At 36.7% G+C, this 23,721-nt stretch overlaps 1 protein-coding gene across 2 annotated transcripts; it reads right to left on the bottom strand.

The window, feature by feature from the left end:
* Positions 1–2,615: 2,615 nt before the first annotated feature.
* LOC122830612 (free fatty acid receptor 2-like) lies at positions 2,616–21,916 on the bottom strand. 2 transcript variants are annotated; one of them, XM_044116096.1, is made up of 2 exons: positions 21,843–21,916; positions 2,616–4,394 (listed from the first exon to the last, which is right to left on the bottom strand). In XM_044116096.1, the coding sequence occupies exon 2, from the start codon at positions 4,148–4,150 to the stop codon at positions 3,113–3,115; it is 1,038 nt and encodes a 345-aa protein (XP_043972031.1). In that variant the 5' UTR covers positions 4,151–4,394; positions 21,843–21,916; the 3' UTR covers positions 2,616–3,112. The 2 variants fall into 2 exon arrangements, with proteins under 2 accessions (XP_043972031.1, XP_043972030.1); XM_044116095.1 differs by lacking the exon at positions 21,843–21,916 and adding an exon at positions 6,050–6,092.
* Between the last annotated feature and the right edge of the window lie 1,805 nt (positions 21,917–23,721).

Here is a 23,721-nt window from a genome sequence, read left to right as displayed (position 1 = left end):
TTGTCAACACCTCAGTGGAAACACAAACCAATGCCTTCAATTCCACACCACATTCATTAATTACTGTAAAAAGAGTCCAGACCAAGTGTGGCATGCAAACCATCTGTCCATTTCAAAAATAGGTCAATATTTTTGTATAAAACTATTCTTTTTTATTGTTCTTGCTGGTTTTATGGATTTAAATTAGAAAAAGAAATCATTCCTGATTCAAATACATCACTCTGTGTGTAATAGATTAATATAATGTATATCTTTTAAGTGACATTGTATTTATTAACACAGGCATTTAGCACTGCGTCACACTTCTCAAAACCTGATAAATCGGGTGTGAGTTCCTATTTCATTTAACCATGAGATTTCTTCAGTTCACTTTAAGTAGTCAGTCATTAAACTGGACTTTTAATGATCCCATAAAAAGGCAATTGTCCACTCTGCAAATCAACTCATTCTGCACTAAGCAGAGTGTCTGGGTGACAAGACTTCACTAAAGCTTCTTGATCTATTCACAGACTGATTAGTCGGAGGCATTGGGTTGCCTGAAATACAACATAGCTGGGCAAGTTAATGATTTTTCCCAGTCAGTGCTTAAAACTTCCAGGGAGGAGAACAACAATTTTGCATCTAATCCAGTTTAGACTCGTTTAGATTTTTGTATCAGTCTCAATAAATCGAAAAATCAGACAAGTCAATGCTGTATTTTTCTTGTTCTAGATTCCAGATGCCACACCATATTAGTTGATTGCACATTGGAATGTAAAAATGTGCTTCCTCTGGTGGCTGAAATGTTTACTGAAAATTTCAAAGAATCCTAGAAAGCCTTTAAAGAATGTTGTTTAATTGGCTCAGCGTTGTTTTTCACTTCAGTCAATTATGTCCGGATACAGGGATAGTGATGATGATCATGTGAGGACAGAGTGTTTCTCTGCCTTTGGCAAACAGAGACGCACATGCTTGTAGTGACATCGTCTCCCAAGGGTGTTTTTCTTATTGCCTTATCACTGTAACTTATCACCCAGGGTTAGGAAAAAGTCAATACTGATGGGAAAGTCAATGACTGTCTTTCAGGAACTACATATTCAAAAAGTGACTGCTGGTATTCTGGGTGTTTTTTCTCAGCAAACCAACCTTTGACAAACAAATTCATGCAAATTCAAGCTGAGATCCGTCACAGGACAAACATGATTCATCCCTAGTTAGCTAGTAATCTGTTCTATACAGGTGTAATCACCCTTCCCAAAGGAATGATTATAAAAGAAAATCTACAATGACTTTTAAAAACTCTCTCATCAAGACAGACACCAAACTTTCCCTGTAGGATTAAATAAATACATGCATCTATTTATTTTAGTGGGTTTTAACATGACAGTGCTACGTTTTATAAGCTTCTTGTAAGTGATGGCGATTGGATGAAGTTCAAAGTTTGTTTTTGGATTTATTTGGGAGCCATAACTGGACTGACCGATAGAAGTGAAGGGAAAATCTCTACGGAGAATTTTAAATCTGAATAAATTGAGAAAGACTTGAGGGGCCATTTTTATAACATCCAAAGATTTTATGACCATTACTTAAAATATTTTTGCAAGAAAGAACAATAATTGAAAAAGTGGTCATTTAATCACTGTATAAAATATTATTGCACTTGTTTGTATAATGATTATTTTAGCCTAAGAACAGTCCCAAATTAACAGAGCAACATGCTCTTAATAAGTACAAATGTACACAAAGATTACACAATTGTCATATTTTATATTAATTTCTTACACTTCATGTCACAACTCTTTCCCTATACCATGCCAGTGTAGTTTGAGATTATTTTCCCTTGCTTTAGTGGCTTGTAGCCTGATCATGTAGGTCATTCTCCAGCATTTATGAGTCAAAATGCTCAATTTCGTCATCCACCTGTCAAGCAGATACAGTGATTAGCTCAACCTCCATACTGTTCTAATCCTCAACAAACACGATTATTGCTTATGCCAACATTTTGCTTATGTCAGAGAATTGTTGCTCTGGAACATGTGGTGGATCTGTTGATTCACATGTTGTGTGATCTATAAATATAACTCTGACAACAAAGAAAGAAGAACTAGTGCCAGAGAATATGAACACAATATGGAGAACCCTCTATAAGCAGATTAGTGACATCAAACACAGGCTGTTTTATCAACTTAGAAGAGTTTTGAGTGATCGTATTAATCATTGTTTTCTCTAAATTTATAAATAGAAAAATACACAAGTAGCAAGCATTTTATGTAATGTGGCTGATCTGATGGAGATGCAGTGGGTGCAATCAGCTTTCATGCTTTTGCTTCCTTAAAACCAAATCACTCATTACCTCTACTTCCTCATGCACACAGTGGCTTTCTTTCTTGCTCCTGTTTTTTGAATGGTTATTAATTACTCAAACAAATTATTATGTGATCCACATATGGAAATTCTGTTTATACAGGAACCTGTTTTCTTCCTCTTCTCATCAAGTTTGGTTTTCTCTCGCTCTCTCTCTCACGCACACACACCAGTTTTACATGGCTGAACTTTTTACAAAACTCTCTGAGTCATGATTATGTAAAATTCTTTTTATACGATTCATGTATAAAAAATAATGCTTACGTTTGAAGTACGCAGTAAAAATATAATGTATAATCCACATAAAAACATCACCAAAGCCTGAAATATAATGAGCCCAAAGTGACAATATCTCTCTATTGATTACAAATGGAAATAAACAATTCAAAAAAAGAACAAGCTCATATATTATTGCAGGGAAGTGACAGTTGAAGCTATTGCTAAGGTGCTGCATATTTGCAATCCCTACGCCCCATCTTTATAACACCCCACTGCATTATGGGTGTTATTATGAAACCCTGCTACTTATTGCAAGAAATGCTTTTTTTATTTCATGTGACAGTTCAAAGCATGCCTGTCTCCGCAGCTTTACACACTACGCTGCCTTTAAAAATTGCTGTGGCTTGCTCAGGCAAACAAAAGGCCGCCTCACATTGCAAGTTCATCAGTGAGACAAACAAATCCTGCCACAGTATACATAGCCAAGTCATTTTCACACGGGTAAAAACATAAACGCGGTATTAATTTCCTGCTTGCAGAGATGAAGAAATTAGTTGAGGCTGCTGCTCCCAGTCCTTTTCCTGTCAGTTGTGATAGCATTGATCTCCTGTTGTTTGTGTTCCTTATCTTTCTCAGTCTTGTTAGCTCCCCCACACAAGGCCTGGAGCATGTGACAGGACATGCACCTGCAGAGGCGACTTTTAACCCCTTGCTTCAATTTGTCAACAGTTCCTCTCACAGCAGAGGAGGAGAAGTAGAAAATAAAAGGGTCCAGACAGGCGTTGAAGGTGCTGAACAGCAGTGCTTTGTCTCTCCAATCGGGACTCCTCTTTCTGATGAAACCCACAATGTGTGAGACGTTGTAGGGGCCGAAGCACAAGGCGAAGACGACTAGTGTCCCCAATGCCATGCCGATGGCCCGCAGGCGGCGGCGGCGGCCGATGTGTTGCAGCTTGGACAGAATCCTGATGAAGTTGATGTAGCAGTAACTGGAAATGAGGAAGGGGATGCAGAAAAGCACTATGCAGAGCTCCAAACGCACAGGCAGGAGGACCTTCAGTTGGGCATCAGTAAAATTTTCATAACATACATCCTTCTTGCTTTCAGAGATGGAGAAGGTGGAATTCATGCCATGTTCTTGTCCAATAAATGGCACTATGAATACTATGCTCAGGTGGAGGAAGGAGAAGATCCAGAAGAAGATGCTGGCAGCGACAGCATAAATGGGTCGACGCTTCAGGGTGTGCTTGATTGGGAAAGCGACACCCAAGTACCGCTCTACGCTGACGGCAGTGAGGAAGAAAGTACTGTTGTAAATGGTCATGTAGAAAACAAAGCTAGACAGTGGGCACAGGGCATAGGGCAAGTTCCACTTCAAGTCATCCATGGCTTCCTGCATCTTGAAAGGCAAAAACAGGAGGAAGAGGAGGTCGGAGATGGTCAGGTTGAGCAGAAGGATGTCGATTGGCGTGGGTTTTTGCTTCACTTTCTTCCAAAAGGTATAGAAGGCAAGGACATTGGTGGGGAAGCCCAGCACAAAGGTGATGATGTAGACAGAGAGACACAACCCAGTGTGGCACTCCTGCATGTTGTCTTCAGATTTATTCTCGCACAAGTGTCAGGGAGTGAGATGTGTCACATTATATCCTTGACTATGACTCTGAGGACAAATGGGCCACTGCACAGGAATGTTTGATCTGTCGTGCAGTCCACAGAAAAGAACACAAAGGCTTCTTATTTGGTCAGTGGCCTGGAAACAACGTGACAAGACAAGATGGTTTCACTGTCTTCACCAGTAACCTGACGCTCATCTTTCCCTTGAGGTCTGAGTTCTGATGATAAGAGGGAATAGAAAGTGATTACTCCACTGTTCAACAAAGTACTTCACCATACAGGTCATTTACTTCTTTGCTTTTATTTATCTATGATGAGGATTACATGTATAGACATAATATAAAGCAAAAATAGACTATTTATTTTAGGAGTTATTTTGTTCTATCTTATTTATTTATTATTTTATCCTTTTTTGAACCCTCCTGTTATGTTGCAGGTCAAATTGACCCGTTTTAAAGTTTAAAGATGTTTTTTAAATAGTTGGAAGTATTTTTTTTGCATGAAACTTTTTCTTTTTGTCTTAATAGGTGCACTCTACAAATAAATTGAAAATGTATTAGTTTTACACATTTGCAATACCCCGGCGTCTACTTTTTACATAGATGCTGTTCGAGTCAATTTGACCCAGCAGTCAAGTTAAAGTGCAATAAAAGATAAAAAAATGTCAAATTCTATATGTTCCCTTGCAGCTATGAACCATATTTCACCACACACACAAACACAACACACCACACATGCCGACACACACAATAATCAGATACAAAAATGTTTTGGAGGAATTTTTTGGTTTCTGACACTATTGCATGATTAACTGGGTCAAATTGACCCACGAACATTACTGCTGTACCTCAGAAACGAACATAACAGGAAATAAAGAAGTAATCCGTCTTTGTTAGAGGTTTGGAACTGCTTGCAGTTCTGGAACATTTTATAGATGGGGATAAATCCATTATTATTATTTGGATTGTGTTATACCAAAACCTTTGGCGATTTTAAGGAAATCTTTCCACAAAATTTTGACACTTAAATTTCAATTCAACACCTCTCAGTAATCAGATAAGTTTCTATCTTGCTTTTTTTCATAGGTGGACAAGTTCATAAGTTTTTTAAGGAATTAAATTACAACAAGCCTAAACAGGTCAGTGAAATCATAAGTTTGATTATTTTCTAATTATTTATTAAAAAATAAGTATGAATGTGTTTTAGTTCAACAAAGTCTCCGTCATGCTCATTGCCTTTACATCGTTCTCCAGGGTGATATAATCACAATTAGGTCAAATAATACTTGATTCACTTCTTTTTTTGTTGTGACACGTAAAAAAATAAAATAAAATACTATATTGCTGTCTTCTGAGTTGTAATCGCCTGTCACAGCTGTGTTCCTTGTGTGATCTACAGGAGGCATCAGTTTGTAGTTTACTCCCAATCAATATATTTACCACTACCTCTCTGTTGTTAAGCTAATTTTAGTTTAAGAAGCATTTTTCTTTTAAGCAATGTTGTTTGAAAAAAAATGTCTCTCAAAATTTAAGAACCTTCAAATAAATTCTGAACACCGTTTAAGTCTGTCTGGTGAAATAAATAAAACCAAATTAATCTGAAAAGGAGGGTTTTGTGCCTATATATGATCAGAGAAATAATTATTTATTCAACTACAACACCAAGTAAAAAGTTAAGTGAAAAAGTCCAGATAACCTGAGACCTGGACAGTAGTAAACAAGTTCAAATGATATTCTACACGTTTTAAATATCAGCATAAAACAGTAGAAATGCTTGATTCTTAAGAAAATCAAGCACTGGTTTTCAAACTGCTTGAAGAAATCAAAAAACAATTTACAAAAACATTTTAAAATAAAAACTATGTATATCTTACCTCTTCTGTAAATGGTTGTATCAATTCAAATGTTTACTTGAGCAGCTGAATCTCACCTCTTATAGTTTAGTGGTGTTGCAAGAGGAAGTATTGTTTATTTCCTTCTGAGCATCATGATGAAAAAAAAGAAGTAACACTAACTAAAGTAACCTGAAGAAGACTTCCTCTTTATGCAGTGGGGTTTTTTCCGCCCTCAGAGTTTATGTGCTCTATATTTGAGCAAGCGTTTGATTTCAATTCAAAAGAAATAACACAGGTAATAGGGGCTTACCTCCACTGCAGACATGGATGGACCAACATGCCACAATTGCTCAGCTGTTTTGTTTGATATTTTCCATTCACCAGCCTTCAAATCCAATCCGCCTGGCACAGCCCCTTATTTACATGATAATCTAAACATTCAGCACTGATAATAGAAATTATTATTAGTCAGACACCGCCACAATTTATCCCCCACATTTGCCAAACATAGTTTCCCTGGTAACAACTGGCCTTTTCCCTCTATCACAGTCACGGACAGTTTCTGCAGTCCTTTTTGATTCCAGGCAATTAAATCGTGTTTAGTAGTTCATGTTATGACGTGACGCAGGTAAATGAGGTGACATGTAAAAGAGATGTCCCTCCCTGTAACAACATGTAGTAAAGCCATCTATATGACTGTCAAATAGAGGCTTATAATGCTATGTGATAAAAAGAAAAGTAAATAAACCAAATCAATGCGAACTTTGGCTTACACTTAGAGGAATAGTTAATAATCTATTCCTGAATAACTCTCAGTCATGTCAGAAATCATAGACTGTTTCTGAATGTATTTAAATTTGGAGCCAGCAGGTCAGATTTGTCTTGAGTAGGTGATACAGGAAGCAAAGATAGCCCAGGTTAATTTTTACAAATTCACCTACGCAGGCTTTTGAAGTTATTATGACTCAGAGGAGTATGGAGTCCTTTTGATGTTGCTAAATGTATGCAATCACTGAGTTGGTTTCACTTAAAGTAATTCTTTAAACACTTGACTTGAGAGGGCGAGTTTCCGGTGTTTTTCCAGAGCTATTTAATAATCCTTTTTAACTTTGTCACTCACTTCTAAGTGCAGCTATTGATCTTCTTTTTCTTAAACCCTCTGTATGCTGTTTTTACAGGAAGTAATAACAGCATACAGTTTTAGCATTCCTCGCACAATCCTGGACATGGTAGATTATGAAAGCGTCTTTGCAACACTGTAAGACGTGTTTTTACAGAGTGACATCAGATAATTTTAGAGAAATTGTCTGACTACCAGCGACTCAGTTGTGATGCTGTGTGGTATGTCATCATCGCCTTACAAAACCGCTTGAGAAAGTAGAAAAAAAATTGAGCAGTCGGCACAAGGCAGAAGCACAAATCAAAAAGGATTTGCATACAGGGTATCGCTTTGCACTTTAACATTTTCTTATCTCTTTAAATGCCGTCTGAGTCAGAATATTCTTTTTAAATTAAAATTATCGCTACTAGCAATGGAAATATTTAGTTCCTTACGTGCAATAAAGTTTAAATCCAACATTTTGTAGTGTATGAACTAACTTAAATTTACCCAACCATTTGAATATTCTATACAAAGAGCATTGTTAAAAAAAAAAAAGTATTCACCTCTACAGAGTTATTTTATGTTCTGCTATTTTTTTGTCACATCGATAAAAGAATTTGCAGTTTTTAAGGCTTCGATGCTTTAATGAATCATAGTAGGAAATCGCTGTGAATCCACAAATGGACAAGATGGAGCACGAGAAAAACCAGGCCAGACTTTTGGAGCCAAATACTCCAAAAGTCTATCCACAACTCATCCAGGAGATCGCAACATGTGAGGCACTATAAACATCACACGGTCAATAGGTTGATATTTATTTAATCAGAAGAGGGGAAAATTATTGTTCATGTAGCTTCAATGATCTTTTTAAGGTTTCATGAAGACCCTAGTTTACTTTCTCAATATACAAAAGTTGAGTCAGTTGGTAAGTGAGGTTAAAATTTTTAAATCTTACGCCTAAATAATTGCTGCAAAGAGTTGTTCTTGGGTTCAACAAATTGTGCAAATGTACACAATAACTGTTAACTGTGCTGCACAGTTGGCTTTAAAATCAATCAAACTCATGTAACTGCTGTATCATCAACAATAACTACCGAGAATCATGGGCAAACAGACAGCTGGATGAGACGTGTATTTCAGCCAGTCAGCCCCATCGTGTCTGCAGCTGTTAAACATGATTCAAGGGTTTGCTATTAATTGAAACAAGGAGTGAGCTTCGTTGCAGCGAGTGAACAAGAAGATCTTTGAAACACAGCACCCAATTCTGTTATACACAAATCATGCGATTAAGTCTCAGCTCTGTTTACCCACATTCCAAGAGGATTAATATATATTACGTTGGATTTGTATATCCTGCTGAACTGGCTGCTCACATATTTTGTTGGGGTAAAGCTGGCAGGCTGACAGAGTACAACATTTACAATTGTTTGCAGTTAAACATGTGAAAATCTGTCAAATGCCAATCCTTAAACAGGACTGCAAATAGATTTATAGGAGTGTAAGCTCAGGAGCCAATCACTATCCCAGCCATCATTTAATTTAGCCTCAGTTGATGGTTTGAATCCATCATGGCTGGTAAATCTTCTGTAATATTTTGATCCAATATATGAGGCTGAAACTCATATAGCTGGAACACTACCTCTCTCTAATCTTTGTCAGATTGTAGTCCATGTGAGTTGTATTCATGAGGGAAGATGTTTGTCAAATAATTCAGATTGTTAACTTTTTGTTTACTATAACCAATTAATCACATTGATAAAAACTAGTCTCCACTACTGTTCTCCCCATCTAGTGTGTGTGTGCGTGCGTGGGTGTGCGGGTGTGTGTGTGTGTGTGTTTGCGTGAGAGAAAGTTTTTAAAGGTGTATTTATACAAAGCACGTATGGTGACACACAGCAGGCTCAGCTGTTATTTTCATCTGCAGGTGTGGTTTAAAAAGGAATTGCAAATTAAGGTGGAAACACAATGTTACATGGTTAAAAACCCAAAAATTTTTGCTGGTTGCTTTTTCATATTAAAAGAGAGATTTTCTTTCTACTGTTGCCACATGGATGCTCTGTATTTGATTTGCCTTAAAATCAGTGACTCAATACATTCCCAGGGGATTTCATATGTAGCAAACTTTTTACCACCTGGCATGATGAATTTGACTTCTTATAGTTACTTTAAAATCTGCTTATTAAAGCTTGTGTTCAAATGGACTCTGCTAGCCTGATTGTGAGTGAAACCCACAGTTTTGACTTACTCTCTACCTCACAAGTTTAGAAGACTATACAAATTTCTGAGATACAAATGTAATTTTCCACTGTACAACAGTCTGAGGTATATTCTGTGAAAAACCAAATTAATAGAGCATTATGAAAAAATATATGATGACGCTTGTGTGGTCTGTGAGGCAATAGCAAGAACTGTGTTGCATTGTGCTTGTTCTCATGTAACCTTGCATAACACCAATATGACAGAATGACAAGTTAGACATCTGTCCCTGTTTTTTCTCTTGCAAATTTTAGAAGTGAGGATGAAATTCAAAACTTTGGGCATTAAAACCTTAAGAAAAAGAGTAACTTCTGGCTATATTGTTCTAGTTAGCCTCACTGTAAAAAGAAAAAGTAGACTGTTGACTCAGATCTTTATTGTGGTAATTCCAGCTCTTCGCTTGTCACCACAGTTTCAGAATCAGCACATTGACACTATTTAAAAAGGTTGTGGGTGTTTAATAGTGAAAATTTTAATAGTTTAATAGTGAAATATTGCATCAATCTCCTTCTCATTTTCACATTTTGTCACATAATTGTCATAAATTTCAGTGTTTGATATTGGGACTTTACATTTTGAGCAGACATGAAGAAGAGCATGATTCTGGAGAGTAAAGGTTGTTGACAAAAGTTTCTAGAAATTAAAATCAAAAATGTGTGGCAAGCTTATTTATTAATATATTGCAAAACTACATTTCACTGCAGTTTCTGTAGTAAATCTTCCTCTCTGCCAGTTTTGCAGAGTTTGAACCATTGCCCGTTAGTTGCTAATTTGCTCAATTTCAGTCAGATTTAATAAAAACTGTATATTAACCTCATTTTTAACTGGATGGTGGTTTGGACTAAGACTGAGTCATTCTTCCTGTCTCTGCTAATAAAAAAAGTAGTCTCTCTTGTTGGGTCTCAACCTGCAAGGAATCAAACAAGAGCACAAGCTACTTTTCTGCAGAAGAGGGAAGAGAAGCCAGACACAGAGAACCGCAGTCAAACACTGTCTGGGATCAACGTCGCTGGCTCTCAGTCCTCAGTTACCTTTTATTGAAACAAAGTATAACCTAATCACATGAACATTGTAGCTTTAAACAGCTGCAACGTGGCCGAATTGATTATGCATCATTTAAATACAAGCTCTTTTCTTTGAGTCTGAGTCTGACTATTGACATGGCATTGTTTCCTGTGTCTCTCTGTGGATTTCATCTCAGCGAGTCACAAACTTCTGGTCACCACTGTCCCCATGTCCTGGAACAGTTAATAATGTACCACAGAAAGAAAAGGAGCCTAGTTAATACATGAAGAAGAAGAACATGAAAACATAACCTTTTAGATAAACTCATTCTCCCACCAGCTCTTCATGGCCCTGCTTTGTTTCACAGTGTAGATGGAGAGTTAAGGGTCAGATGCAATGGTAATTTTCCATGTCACAGGTGTTTTATTTGCTCATATCTATACAATATTAAAGATTTAGCATCCAGCCAGCTGCTACAAATAACTGTCTAAGAAAAATAAACTATTTTCCATTTGATCTGGTTTGTTTGAAAACAGGCTATGGACAGCAGCATCAAAAACCCGAGGCGTTCACAACATAGCTGTTCATAGCTGATGCAATGAAATGATATTTGTGACAGAGAGTAGAAAACAGAACAAGGACATGGTTCAAAAGTGTTGTTGAGGTTGACAGAAAAGAGTCATCTGTGGTCACTGGAGCAGCACGAATACAATCATGCAATGGGTAGAAAGTAATGGTGTGTGACTGTATCAGGCCGTGTTGATGAAAAACACAAAGATACTCTCATTAAAATAATAATTAATAAAAAGACTGCATATGGAGCGTGCTGTAGTGGCGTCGGGGATAGCGCGACCCACGTTTAGAAGCCTTGAGTCCTCAACGTGGCTGTCGCGGGTTCGATTCCCGGACTTGTCGCCATTTACCGAATGTCTTCCCCCCTTTCCTGTCAGCCTACTTTCAAATAAGGGACACTAGAGCCCACAGAAGACCCCCTGGAGGGGAAAAAAGACTGCATATGTTTTTGGTTTTATCTAAGAAGATTATGAGTTTATTTTTGAAAATTCCTACTTTATTTTCTCAAATCAGATGTGGCTGTTTAGAGATTTTTTTTTCTTTCCTAGGTGGTTCAGAGTTCAACAGAAAACGTTCAGCAATTATGGTTAATGGAGCTGCTCACTAGAATTTCATTATACTAAAAAAGTTTTTAAGGGTTTTTGAAGTGAAAATATCAAAATATTTAATAAAATCAACAGCAGCTAAAAAATAGATCCTGCATCTATTTCTCTGCGCCTAATAGAAAAGGCCAGTTTCGAGTCCAATTGCCATGGCTGTCAAGAACAGAGAGTGAGAGGGCTTGTGTTGTTGAAGAGCACAAACATGCTGCTGTAGAGATGAGAGTGGCTCTGCTGCGTTATCAGGATCTGTTTGAGAAGCAACTAGAAGAGTTTGGAGATGACTGTGCGGAAGGATAAAGTGGGAAATACTGTGTGTGCTTTAACTTCTTCATTTACTGTAAATTGTAAGAATAAAATAAAAAAATACAAAAACTCTCAGCTTCCTGAGCTCTTCGGAGAAAGCAGAAGGAAATAAACTTAGAAGAAATGCTCTGCTGAGGTAACCACCAGCACATGCAATGTGAAACATTTTCTAACATCCCTCTCTCAGCTCGGCTGATGGTGTAAAGATGCTCTGGTCAGATTTCAGACTATTTTTGTTGAAAGTTGCGGTGGCAAAAGGCTAATGTGATTCAAATCTCAAATCTTTTCATTTGTGAAATGTGCAAAAATGCTCTTAGCTTAAAAATTGTTTTTAGATTAAGAAAACAAATGAAAAGTCAGTAAGGGAGATTTGTTTTTTCTGCTATTGCATTTCGTATTTAACGTAGGTCAGAAGGGAATTGAAAAGGTACAGTTGGATTTTGCTTCATTTATGTTTCTTATTGTTTTGCTGCCATCTTATGTATCTGTACCTTTAAAAATATAACTGCAGCTGACGACCTAATTTAGCTCCTGCGTTTGCTAGTGATGCTTTATTCTGCACGTCTAGAATGCAAATAAAAGCAAACATATTTCTCAGTCCTGACTGAAATCTTCACTTTGAGCTTTTTTTAAGTTGCCTGGAAGTGGAAAAGAAAACTGCTCTGTGGTTTTGTGAATAAAAATTGGAAATGCAAACTTTATGAAGTGAAGAAAAGAGGAACAAGTCTGCTTTCTATCATTAGTATTAGTGCAGCTGCACACATGTACATGATATTAGCAACTCTTTCCATGGGATGGGTAGAGGCCAAAGCTTTGTAATCTGATCTTCAGCTACTGAAGATGGATTCAGTGTCTTCTCTGTTATTGTTTCATGTTAGCTTTAGCAATATTTGTTTGCTTGAAGAAATCCTCTTTGTGTTGACATAACGTGTTACATCCTTCACCCACCACAAGGGGCTTACACCTCAAACTGTCTCCTGCTAATTTGAGTTGTTCTCTCTTCATCTATGAAGTGTTTTAATTAAGTCTATGAGAAGCATTTGCTACTTCATGACGTTAATTTGTCCAGCTTCACAGTTTATCTGACCCACATCTCACAGAATTCACAGCTTCTTATCGTCGCATAGAGTTATGGTTCATATTATAGAGGAATAATTGCAGTCTGAAGGAAGACAGTTCCTCTCCACACATCATGTTGGGTCTCCCACAGAAAATAAAGAATGTATCTAAAATCTGCTGCCATCTTGTTCTGGGGCGTTTGAAATAAAAACTTCATTGTGTTACATCAAGGAGATATCTCAACAATTAAGAGCTTGCTGCTCTGTGCATCACAGACTGGAGCATCCCAGAAACTTGCTTCACTAATCCCTCTGTTAATACCCAGAGCATGAACCTATAAGCTCCCTTATGTTTGTGGTGGAGGGAAGAGAATGACAACATAATTCTCTCAACCCAACAGAAGAGTTCAGTCGGAGCTAAGCTACCGTGTTGCTATTTGAAGAGTGATTTTGTGGCCAACATGGCTTGGGCTGATTCCATTCCCAGTGACACATTAATGAAATAAAGCTTGCCATGTTAAAAAGATAATCCTCCACATTCCACCGGCAGCCTTATCTAGAATGACCTGAGTCCAAGAAACAGGACAGGGGAAAAAATTGGGCGTAAAAATAGAAAACACTTAAAGGCCACAAAGACTAAATTGATTTTCAGACCTGGGCTCCCTTCCCATTTCAAGTAATCACATTCATAATGATCAAATCAATACCTTTTATACAGAAACACCAAAAGGAAATTCTCCAGCAGACTAATTTTGAAATGCCAGATATGTGCAAACACTATTGCAGTAATTATGTTCTCTTGTGAACACAGAAACTACGACAGTTTCAGGAAAAAGAACAAAGTGCAAGCCACACAAAGATACAATGGGTGCAGACGTGGGTTGGTGTGATCGTGTGTGTTTCTGGAATCAGGACCAACATTGGCTAACCTATTTGTTTTTTGGGGATGATCGGTTGGTTTGAGTCTTGAAAGAAAATATCCTTTCAAAACATACACAGATCACAATGACCCAGAAACTTAGAAGCAAAAAGATTTAAAATTGTTCTCATTGTATTACATTATAACCACTAACTGTTCTGTGAAAGCCTCAGACGTTTGTCAGAGAAATCTAGTGAATAAACAGAATAATGTAGACCAATGAACACAGCTGGTCGGGGCTAAGCTTGGGGAGAAATTTTAAAGTGGAAATAGGTTATAAAACAATGTCCCAAGCTCAAGGAGCCCTGTGTAATCAATCATGTGAAAATGGAAGGAGTATGAAAACCTATCAAGACTGAAAGACTGTCTGAGAATGCTAATCAGAGAAGAAGGAGGAGCTGCAGCATTTCAGTTTAGGTGGGAGAACCTGTGGACAGAACTATTAGATGAAAACTCCACAGACGTTGTCTCTGTAAAAGAGTGGAAGGGACAATAAATTGCTGGAAGGAAAAAGAAAATTAAACATTTTAGTTTATAGATCAGAGGAAACAGAACAAAGAAGATGCTGTGGTCACAAGCAGTGACGAGGTAATGGGTCAGAGTTCATGGGCTAAACGTAAACAAAGGGCAATCCAGGGAGAAACCTGTCCAGAGGATTCAATGGAGGTTCATTTTCCAGAAGGGCAACAACCCAAAACATGCAGCCAAAGCTAAAATACTTTGCTTGTTCACATGTTAACATGGCCCTATCAAAGTCTGGATCTTGTTGAAAATCTATGGTAAAACTGCTTTGCAAAGAGGAATATTAGTTACAGTAGATGGTCTATTCTCACTCTAAGCTATAGGGAGTCATGTCTTTCTACTGTTACCATCATCCATGCAGAAAAATTACTCCAAAGCCAATGATTCAATCAAATCATCTGGGCTTTTTTCACACCATATAATAATCCAAACTTGTCTGAATGATATTATAACTATGATCAAGTTTTGAATTTAAATCTGTCGATGTCATTGCATTAGATTGATCAGTATTCACGTGTAAAATTTAAATCGATTTGTTTTGTAAAGTGTTTTGAGATTAATTACTTATTAATTTATATCTGTTGGAACTTATAATTTTTTTTGCATTAACTGGCTTGAATGGGGATACAATTATTCTGTTCCAAACTTGTAGGTACATCCTAGAAGATGTGGAACTGGAAATTTAGGACAGGAGGATGAAAGCAAATACATGCAACACCTTTTCTTATCTTATTTGTAAAGAAACAGAAAAAAAAACATGCATTCTTCTATTTCATTATCACTATTTTGCATTGGGCTGTCAAAAAAATACCCAATACAAGATATTGAGATTTGCATGACAAAATGGCTGAAAGTGTCTTTTTGATGGACTTAAATTCAACTATTCCTTTTGTTGTAAATTCTTACAAATACTTTTTGTACTCTCTGACAGTTGTTATGATGCGTAACCATGGCAGCAATACATTGTTTTTGCAACTGGCAGCAGCTGATTAGCATCTCAAAAGCTCCAATAATAGTTGCCACCACATATGACAGAGGAGTTGAAAAGAAACTCCTATGCTCTTCATAGATGCAGAGCTAGATTAAAGGGGTGACAGAGTAGGAGGAAGTTCAAACCATTGCTTTGCGGTGGAAAATTACTACAAGTTAACATCTGCTGATCATGTGATACGCCCCTTGTTTTGGAGCCTTTATCCTTGGTTTAAAACTCTTGTGTTGTCTCTGCCTGGCAGAGCTTTTCACCCAGACCTGCTTCATTATTGATTGTCCTACAAGCTCTCTGTATTGTCCACAATATATGAATAAACCTGATTGAGTTATTTCACCTGACAGATCTTGGTAAAATAGGGGGCTTTTTCCACAACTTCCATTGATGCCACTTGCAAGAATCCTGTCCCCGACACCAATGTCTCTCTGTCAGAACTTTTAATGATACATCCAGACAGATTCAAAAAGGTGCAGCAAAAGCAAATGATCTGGATTAGCAGTGCTTGGCATCATCCAGTCCATGTTACTGTGAAATATCGTCTGTTAGCATGTCATGACTGCCATGAGACGGTCAAACAGCAACAGCCTTCAGTCAGAGGCCTCATCAGGTTTGTTGCAAGGCTGACTGCTACCACAGAACGATCCTGCATCACCATCCATAACAATTCTTTGAACATACTTGGATGATGTGAGTTACAACCTCATTTAATTTCCATTAGGAATAAACAAAGCATTAATTAAATTTGAATTTAATTGAATCAGGCATGGTTTCTTCAACCCCAATGTCCTACATGTTAGATATTTTACCTGAATTAAATGAACTGCTCCACAACCAGGCCTGTGTGAAACTTGATAACATACCGAGGAAAGGTCATTAAGCTCTCAGTTGAGCAGAGTTTGTCTAAAAAATGAATGATATCACCTCCTGAAGATGAGAAATGTCTAGAAAGATCAAAAAGCTTTGCTCTTAAAATGCATCTAATTATGGAGATAAAAAAGGAGCTAAATCATTGATTTCATGAAGCAATGGGTGTTTGATAAAAGCAGTCTCCTTTTGAACCAGAGGCACAAGACGGAGAGATTGCACTCATTCTTCGAGGTCAGTCCAACTTGAAAGTCCCAACTCCTCTAATCAAAGTGTGAAAAAGATGAGCAAATTACAACTCTATATTTTACAGTTTAATACAAAGGAGGCTGCTCTGTACCCAAATTAAGGTGAGATGAAAGTTTAATGATGGCTTTGGGGAACATTTGACATGTGTTTGGAACATTTTTATGGGCAGTTGGGTTGCTGATGGAACCACAGTTGTAGCTGTAAAACTAATCAATGTTTCAATTCTTTTCATAAAAGGACATTTTAAAATACTTATTAAATAAAGTCAAAAATATAAAAATAGCAAATGAACTTTTGAGTGGTGTGATTTTCGAAAACCTTTCAAATAAAAACTACTATATGCATAAGAAGAAGATGACCTTAGTGTCTTTGAGTTTGATCATGATGCTGTAAGCCCTCCCTACATGTTGATAGACATTTTGCAAAAACAAAAATAATATATGCATGTTTATAAAATATATACAAACCGTATATATATGTATATATATACCCTGGAATTTATGGCTGTATGTTCACTTTTTACATTGAAAAGTGAACAGTGGCTCAGTACAGTATTTACAGCACTTCACTTCCACATTTTGTTATGGTACAGGCTTATTCAAAATTGTATTAAATTAATATCTTTCCTCAAAATTCTACACACAAATAATATATTATAGCAATGTAAAGAAAACTGTTTTTTGTATGGTCCTCGTTCTTGCTTGCTTGTTCACTGTTTTCTGTAGAACTTCCGTCACAGAATAGCTGGAATTATACCAAAATGTGCTATATATTTTACATCTGAAATAAATAAAAAAATCAAACCAAATCAAATTTTATTTGTATAGCACATTTCAGCAGCTTGGCATTTCAAAGTGCTTTACATCAAATCAAACACAAAAACACAATGCAACATAAAATCAACAATCAAAACATAACATTAAGTCAGTCAATAAATTTGTAAATGACTATGTTTCAAATAAGTGGGTTTTTAGTTGAGATTTAATGGAAGTCAGTGTTTCAGCCGTTTTACAGTTTTCTGGAAGTTTGTTCCAGATTTGTGGTGCATAGATGCTAAAGACTGAAGACTCTTAGTTCTACTGGATTTTACTTAGGTGTAACAAAGTAAAGAGTGGTGAATACAAATGCACTCCATTTATTCTAGATATCTTTCCCAGCCCCCAAAAATCTGAATTGGGATAAGAGGGAGAATGTATATCTCCCAAATAAAAGAATCTGGACAAAAAACACTGATTATTCTAAATATACATTGTTGTCACTTGTCAAATAAAAACGCCATCATGATTCTAGTGTATATTTATTATTTGAGACTTCTGCTGCTGAGTTTACAGATAAATAAAAATACGTTTTTACTATTCAGCTTTGAAGTGCTGACTCAGCTCTTTCTGTGATGACAGATGGAACAAGCTGCACTTTTTAGGTCAGCAAAATGTCACTCTACAAAGTCCAACAAACCTTTTAGAAAATACTGTCCTTATCAAAGGCCATTGGAAAATACATGATAGTGGATTTTTTTTTTCTTTTTTACAAAATTGAACCATGCCTAATAGTTTTTTATTTTTTTCAAATGTCACATTTAACTCCCTCAAAGTCCTGCCTTATGTGGGGTCACATGGCAGAGCGGTGGCATTTTAAAGGCAGAGATATAATATGAACCTCAGCAAAAATAAGCAGGAACAGATTGCTACTCTCAAGGTCTGTAACAAATGCTGTTTTCATTACAATTTACTTTCTGTCCAGGTTCTTTATTTTAAATGCCAGAATTAATTACAAAAGTCCATCAGAAACCAAAGTGATTTCCAAGAAGGACTCAGTGGGAAGATAATGAAAGCAGGGTCTTGTTTGATGGATGTTTTTATTGGTGGGAAAATAAATGTGTAGTTTCTCAAAGTTGGACTTTTTCAAATTGCAGCTAATTATTTGTGAGTGTTTAAAACCTAAAATATTTTCTGCTTCATAAAAAGGACTTTACTGGTTAGAAAACAGCTCAAATTAAATATCAGTGTATGTCCCTCGGAAATCAATCAGAAAATTATTATTATGTCTGAGTGCAGTCTTTCAGGCTGTCAGTATTTAACTATGTGATTTTATCTAAGAAAAATATCTGTATTCTCTTTTTAACATTAGCAAGAAGCATTCAGACACTTATAATTGCTGTTTATCACACAGCATGAGGAGATAAGAGGACTTTTGGCTGATAATGAATGTATTTGGGACGAGTGTATCCTCTGTGACTAATCTGTAGAAGGTTTGACAGATAAAATTATTGCTGATATCAACTGATGGAATACATAGTCATAGAGCAGGTAAAACATGCTGCATGGCCTTATTGTGCAGATTTCAGGCAATCAGACAATTTCAGAACTCCATTTTCAAATGATGGATTCATTTACTGAAGCAAAACAGCTATTGCAACCAATTTGATTCTACATTAGGTCGCCCCTAAACTTTATAACTGCTTGTGCCACCCTTGGGGGAAATCGTACAGTCAAGCAACAACTGGAAACGAGTCTTAAATCCCCATCAACATATTGTGGCACACACTTTTTTGCAGAATTGTTTTATCAGCAAACCTGGAGGGTTTTCTGTGGATGAATGGCCTGTGTAAGGTCATGCCTTTGACCCCTCTAACCTTTTTCCAGCAATTTAGAGGTTGGCTTGCTTATTTACTTTAGTTAATTGATCGGCTGCATAGCCTAACTCAAGCAGCCGATCAGATAAAAGGTCACAGAGACATTGTCCTTCATGATTAACTGGTAGAAAAACCACAAATTCTCACAAAACTCATGGACCTACCACTTATAAAAAAGCCAAGCAACCCGAGACCATCATACTAACATGATGGGGGGTTTTTTGTTTCCTCATTAATCCACAGGATATTTTCCCCAAAGACCTGAAGAATCATTAAAATGTTTTTTAGGCAAATATGAGCTGGCCATTTGGGTCCTTTATGGTCAGTGTTGGTTTTCAGCTTGAAACTCCCTCATTAATTTCAGTTTTTGCCAAATTTCTTTCTTAACTCTGATGATGACCGATGATTACTGAGTAAAGTGACTGCTGCAGGGCTTTAGATGTTGTTCTGATTTGGGTTTTTTTTACATCCTGGGTTAATCATTGATGCAGGCTTGTAACTTTGGTAGGGCAGCCACTCCAGGGAAGGTTCATGTTTTCCATGTTTTACCCTTTTGTGGATAATGGCTCTCACTGTGGTTCGCTGGAGTCCCAACGCTCCAGAAATGGCTTTGTTATGACAGAAGAAATTGCTTTTCCATTTTGGGCTAGGTTGTTCTGTATAGCTTTTTTTTTCTTAATATGAAAGACTTTGACAACTGCATTTAGTATTTACTCAGGTTATATTTGTAATTATTTGGTGTGAAGCATGTAAGTGTGGCAAATGAGCAAGAACTGAAGAAATCTGACATGGTGGGAAAATTTTAGAATAACCCTAACATATTAAAACCCAGGCAAATGATCCCCACACTCTTCAGTGATATGCATGAATCAATGCAAATAAAAAAATCTTTCATTTGAAACAAACTTAACCTTACATTTAAAAACTTAATTAATTTAAAGCCCATTTTGTTTGTTACTTTGGGTGTAAACAATAAAATTTTATTTAATTTTACAGCAGTCACAGGTTGAATGAAACCTTTTGTCATGGTGTTTTAATGAACAAATGATAAACTTGCAAAAAGGAACCAGCATGAGACAACAGGAGGCCAAGGCAGAGGATGCAATGGAAAAATCCTACAGAGTTAGAAACAGAAGAGAGTGATTACTGACAAAGAACAGGTGGCTGAATGGTAACAAGGTGCAGGTTAGAGAGAGGATCAGGCAGGCAGCCTGGGGGAAAGAAAGCATAGTGGCAAGTGAATATAACCACACACACAAAACTAAGCTGAAGAAATGAACAATTAAAAAAAACTGATCAAAAGTACAAACAAAAACTCAGGCTGATCACAGGTAAGCAAGAAAGTGATAACTCAAACAGAAAAACCATAACGACACAAAAACCTCCAGGATATGACAACATTAAAATTAGGCTAGGAGCTCTGTGTACAATTAGAAGGGAAACATTTAAAAGGAATGTTGGAGTTCACAGCAGAGTGCAATAAACAGGAAAGATCTGTAAAAAGAGCATGTTAGGTAATCTAAAAACAGTTTTCCATAAAGGTTTTTTTCAGAGCAGGATGTGAGCTGAATGTGAGCTGAATGTGAATAAGTGCAGCTGTAAAACGCATCGTGTTTAATACATGTGCAGTTGTGGCAGTGATGCAAATGTTTGTGGCCTCAGCATTTATAGATGTTTTTTTCAATTTCTTTGGTATAGAAATGCAAAGGCTTAAAAAAATAGGACAAAATCCTAATAAATCTTCCTGTAATGTAATTGCACTGATTTGGACTCACAAAACATGGTACACCATGCTTCATTTTACTTTGTATTTTCCTTCACTATTTTGTTTTAAAATAAAACTTGGTTTTCTGTTTTTCATTTCAGAAGTGACTATGGATCTGTGACTATTTTGGAATTGTAAGGAATAGAATTAATTAATTTTAATTGTCGTAGCTTTTAGTTAAGTAGGGATTTTAACCCTTTAAAGTGGACTGAGTTTCTTTCTTACTTGATAAAACATTTAATATTTATTTCAGTTTAATGGGCTAAATACATAGAACACATCGCTAATACCATGTAAATTAGGCAACTACACCATAATCAGTTTCCTATAATTTTTTGTATGAGCTGGGATTTTTTTACATTGTTGCACACACCACAGAGTTCATCCTGTACCTCTGAGTGGAAATGCTAAATTTATTTAGGATGCAATAAAGGGAACATTTCTTTATTATTTGCATCGTAGCACACCCCAAGTGTTGTTGCCCTATTGTCAAAAAGCCAGATTACTCATAACCATCTCTCCTGGACACAATGTTTCATCATGGAAGATACAGGCAGATATTCACCAAACTGGAATTGGATTGCTGGACCTGGATGTTCTGATCCTCATCTTAATTTATGGCAGTTTTGTTTACCATGGAAAAGAAGCAACTCCAAACAGGAATTGTTTTAGGATCCTTCACTTTTCCTTATCTGGACAAATTATTTTCCAGGCATCCCAACCATTTAAAATTGGTTTCAGTAAAATGAGTCCTCTGTTGCATTGCATTCCCAGTAACATATCAGTCTATCCACAGTGTCTTTCTTTAAGACAAGTTGGGATCTTTGGTATCCTTATTCTCACATGGCCATAACTAATTACCATTTCCACCAGCATGCATGCAGACTGACCCACAACAATTTGTTGTACAAGCTCTACATTGGTCCTCAAGAGGAGTCAACTCGCTGTGGTTTTTGCTTTATACTAACATTTTCCTCACTGCAACTCATCTCACCTTGAAGATCTTGATGATGAAGAAAAACAATTACTTGTGCTGCAGTATTCTTAGAAGCAGCTTCCTTCCTTGTGAGGCCATTTTGATGCAAAGTGATGACAGGTGTTCACTTTTCTTTGGAGGCAATTGTTGCTAATTACTTCATGCAATTAGTCTGCTAAGGAGATTAAAAAAGGGATTTGATTTTACTCTTTCAGATCTTCACCTGTGCTCATTGAGTGACTGTGCTGAAATGTTTGCTTTTAGTTTCTAGCAGAGCATATATATATATATATAAATATAAATATATATATATATATATATATATATCTATCTAAATGTTTAATATTTTGTACCAGAGATCAGAAAACAATAAGAATACAGAATTCTGTGTGTCATTTCCAAAAGAAATCAGTACTATATGTCATGATTTGTGATTTTTAGATATTTTTGACATGTTTTGGTTGTTTCCCTTGCTTTGCAGCAAAAACATATGAATCCAAACATCATAAATGAGGGAAGAGGAGAAAGCAATCCAGCTGGAGGCATGAAAATATAGTCAATAAATGAATAAACCACCTTTCCTGCGGGGTATTTACAGCTCCTCTGCCAGCCCTATGATTATGTTTTTTTAACTTTTTTTTTATTTTTTAGCTGCAGGTGTAAAAGTGCTGGAGGACAGAGGGTTGTTTGCTTGTTTAATCAGTCTTCCTCTATAATATTCTGCACCTTACCTCCACCCGGCTGTCACAGGAGTAGAGCTGGCCTTAACTCTCTGAGCTCTATCTTCTTCATCCTCTCCTCCCATAATAATGAGCATAAAATAGGAAACAACTCAAACAAAGTGAAGAGGGAAAACCCGTTCGAGCAGCTTTCATACTCCTTGGCGGCCGGTTCACTGTACTGCATTGATCATCGCTTGTTGCTACTTCAGGTTAGGTTGTATATTTAAAAGCCATGTACTGTTATGCGTTGAATACTTATGAGGTCCGTGCCTCCAGCTTTCAGATGTAGTGCCTTGCAAAAGTATGCATACTGCTTGAAATTTTTCTCTTTTTGTCCACCTCAAGCTTTTATTTCATTGGGATTTTGTTTGATAGCCCAACGCAAAGTAGCACACAACTGTAAAATGGTAAGAAAAACTCAAGGTACAATATCTGAAAAATTAGCTGCTGTGTGGTCCAAGGTCTAGAATCAGTGACTGGAAGATACAATAACCAAGTGGAAGAAAGTTCTCTGATTGGAAGAGATTTAAAAAAAAACTTGCTGAATACATGCAAATCACTGTGGCACACAGAAAATAACACTGAGCATCACCTTGAACATAATATCCCTACTGTGAAACACGGTAGTGGCACCATTATGGAGTGGGGAAGACTGTTCTATGCAGGAAGAAATTGGTCAGAGTTATGGCAAAATTCTGATCTGTTCTTTTTTTGTTTCTGGCTATAAAGGTGAAATGTGGTCAGTGTGGCTGGTGGATAAAATCATTAAAAATTTATGACAATACATCATTCATCAGTTTCATTTTCTATATTCCATTTACTGGATGCTGAGTAATTTGTTTTGTAAGTCATGAGAACTTAAAAGTTAGTGGAAAGAGAGTTGACTAAAAAGCATAAAATTCCCTTCTAAAAACAGAGCAGAAGCAGCATCAGTCCACTCAGCATGTGCCTAATGTTCTATCACTTCACTAAATGCACACCATTCTGAGACTGCATGCATTGCTATTCTGGGCTCACATATATTTTTAGTGAGTCTTGTGTCAGCTCACCATTTTTTTATTTTTTTTGTTTTCCTTATATTGAGTTTCTGCTGCTAATACACATTTCCCCCTCACTTTGAAGAATCAGCTTTTTTTTCAGCCCCTGAATTTCTTCTGCACTCTCTTCCTCTGTGG

The sequence above is a fragment of the Gambusia affinis genome, linkage group LG05 (assembly GCF_019740435.1).
Source record: "Gambusia affinis linkage group LG05, SWU_Gaff_1.0, whole genome shotgun sequence".
Taxonomy (NCBI): Eukaryota; Metazoa; Chordata; class Actinopteri; order Cyprinodontiformes; family Poeciliidae; genus Gambusia; species Gambusia affinis.
This window is presented reverse-complemented; position numbering and strand designations above follow the sequence as displayed.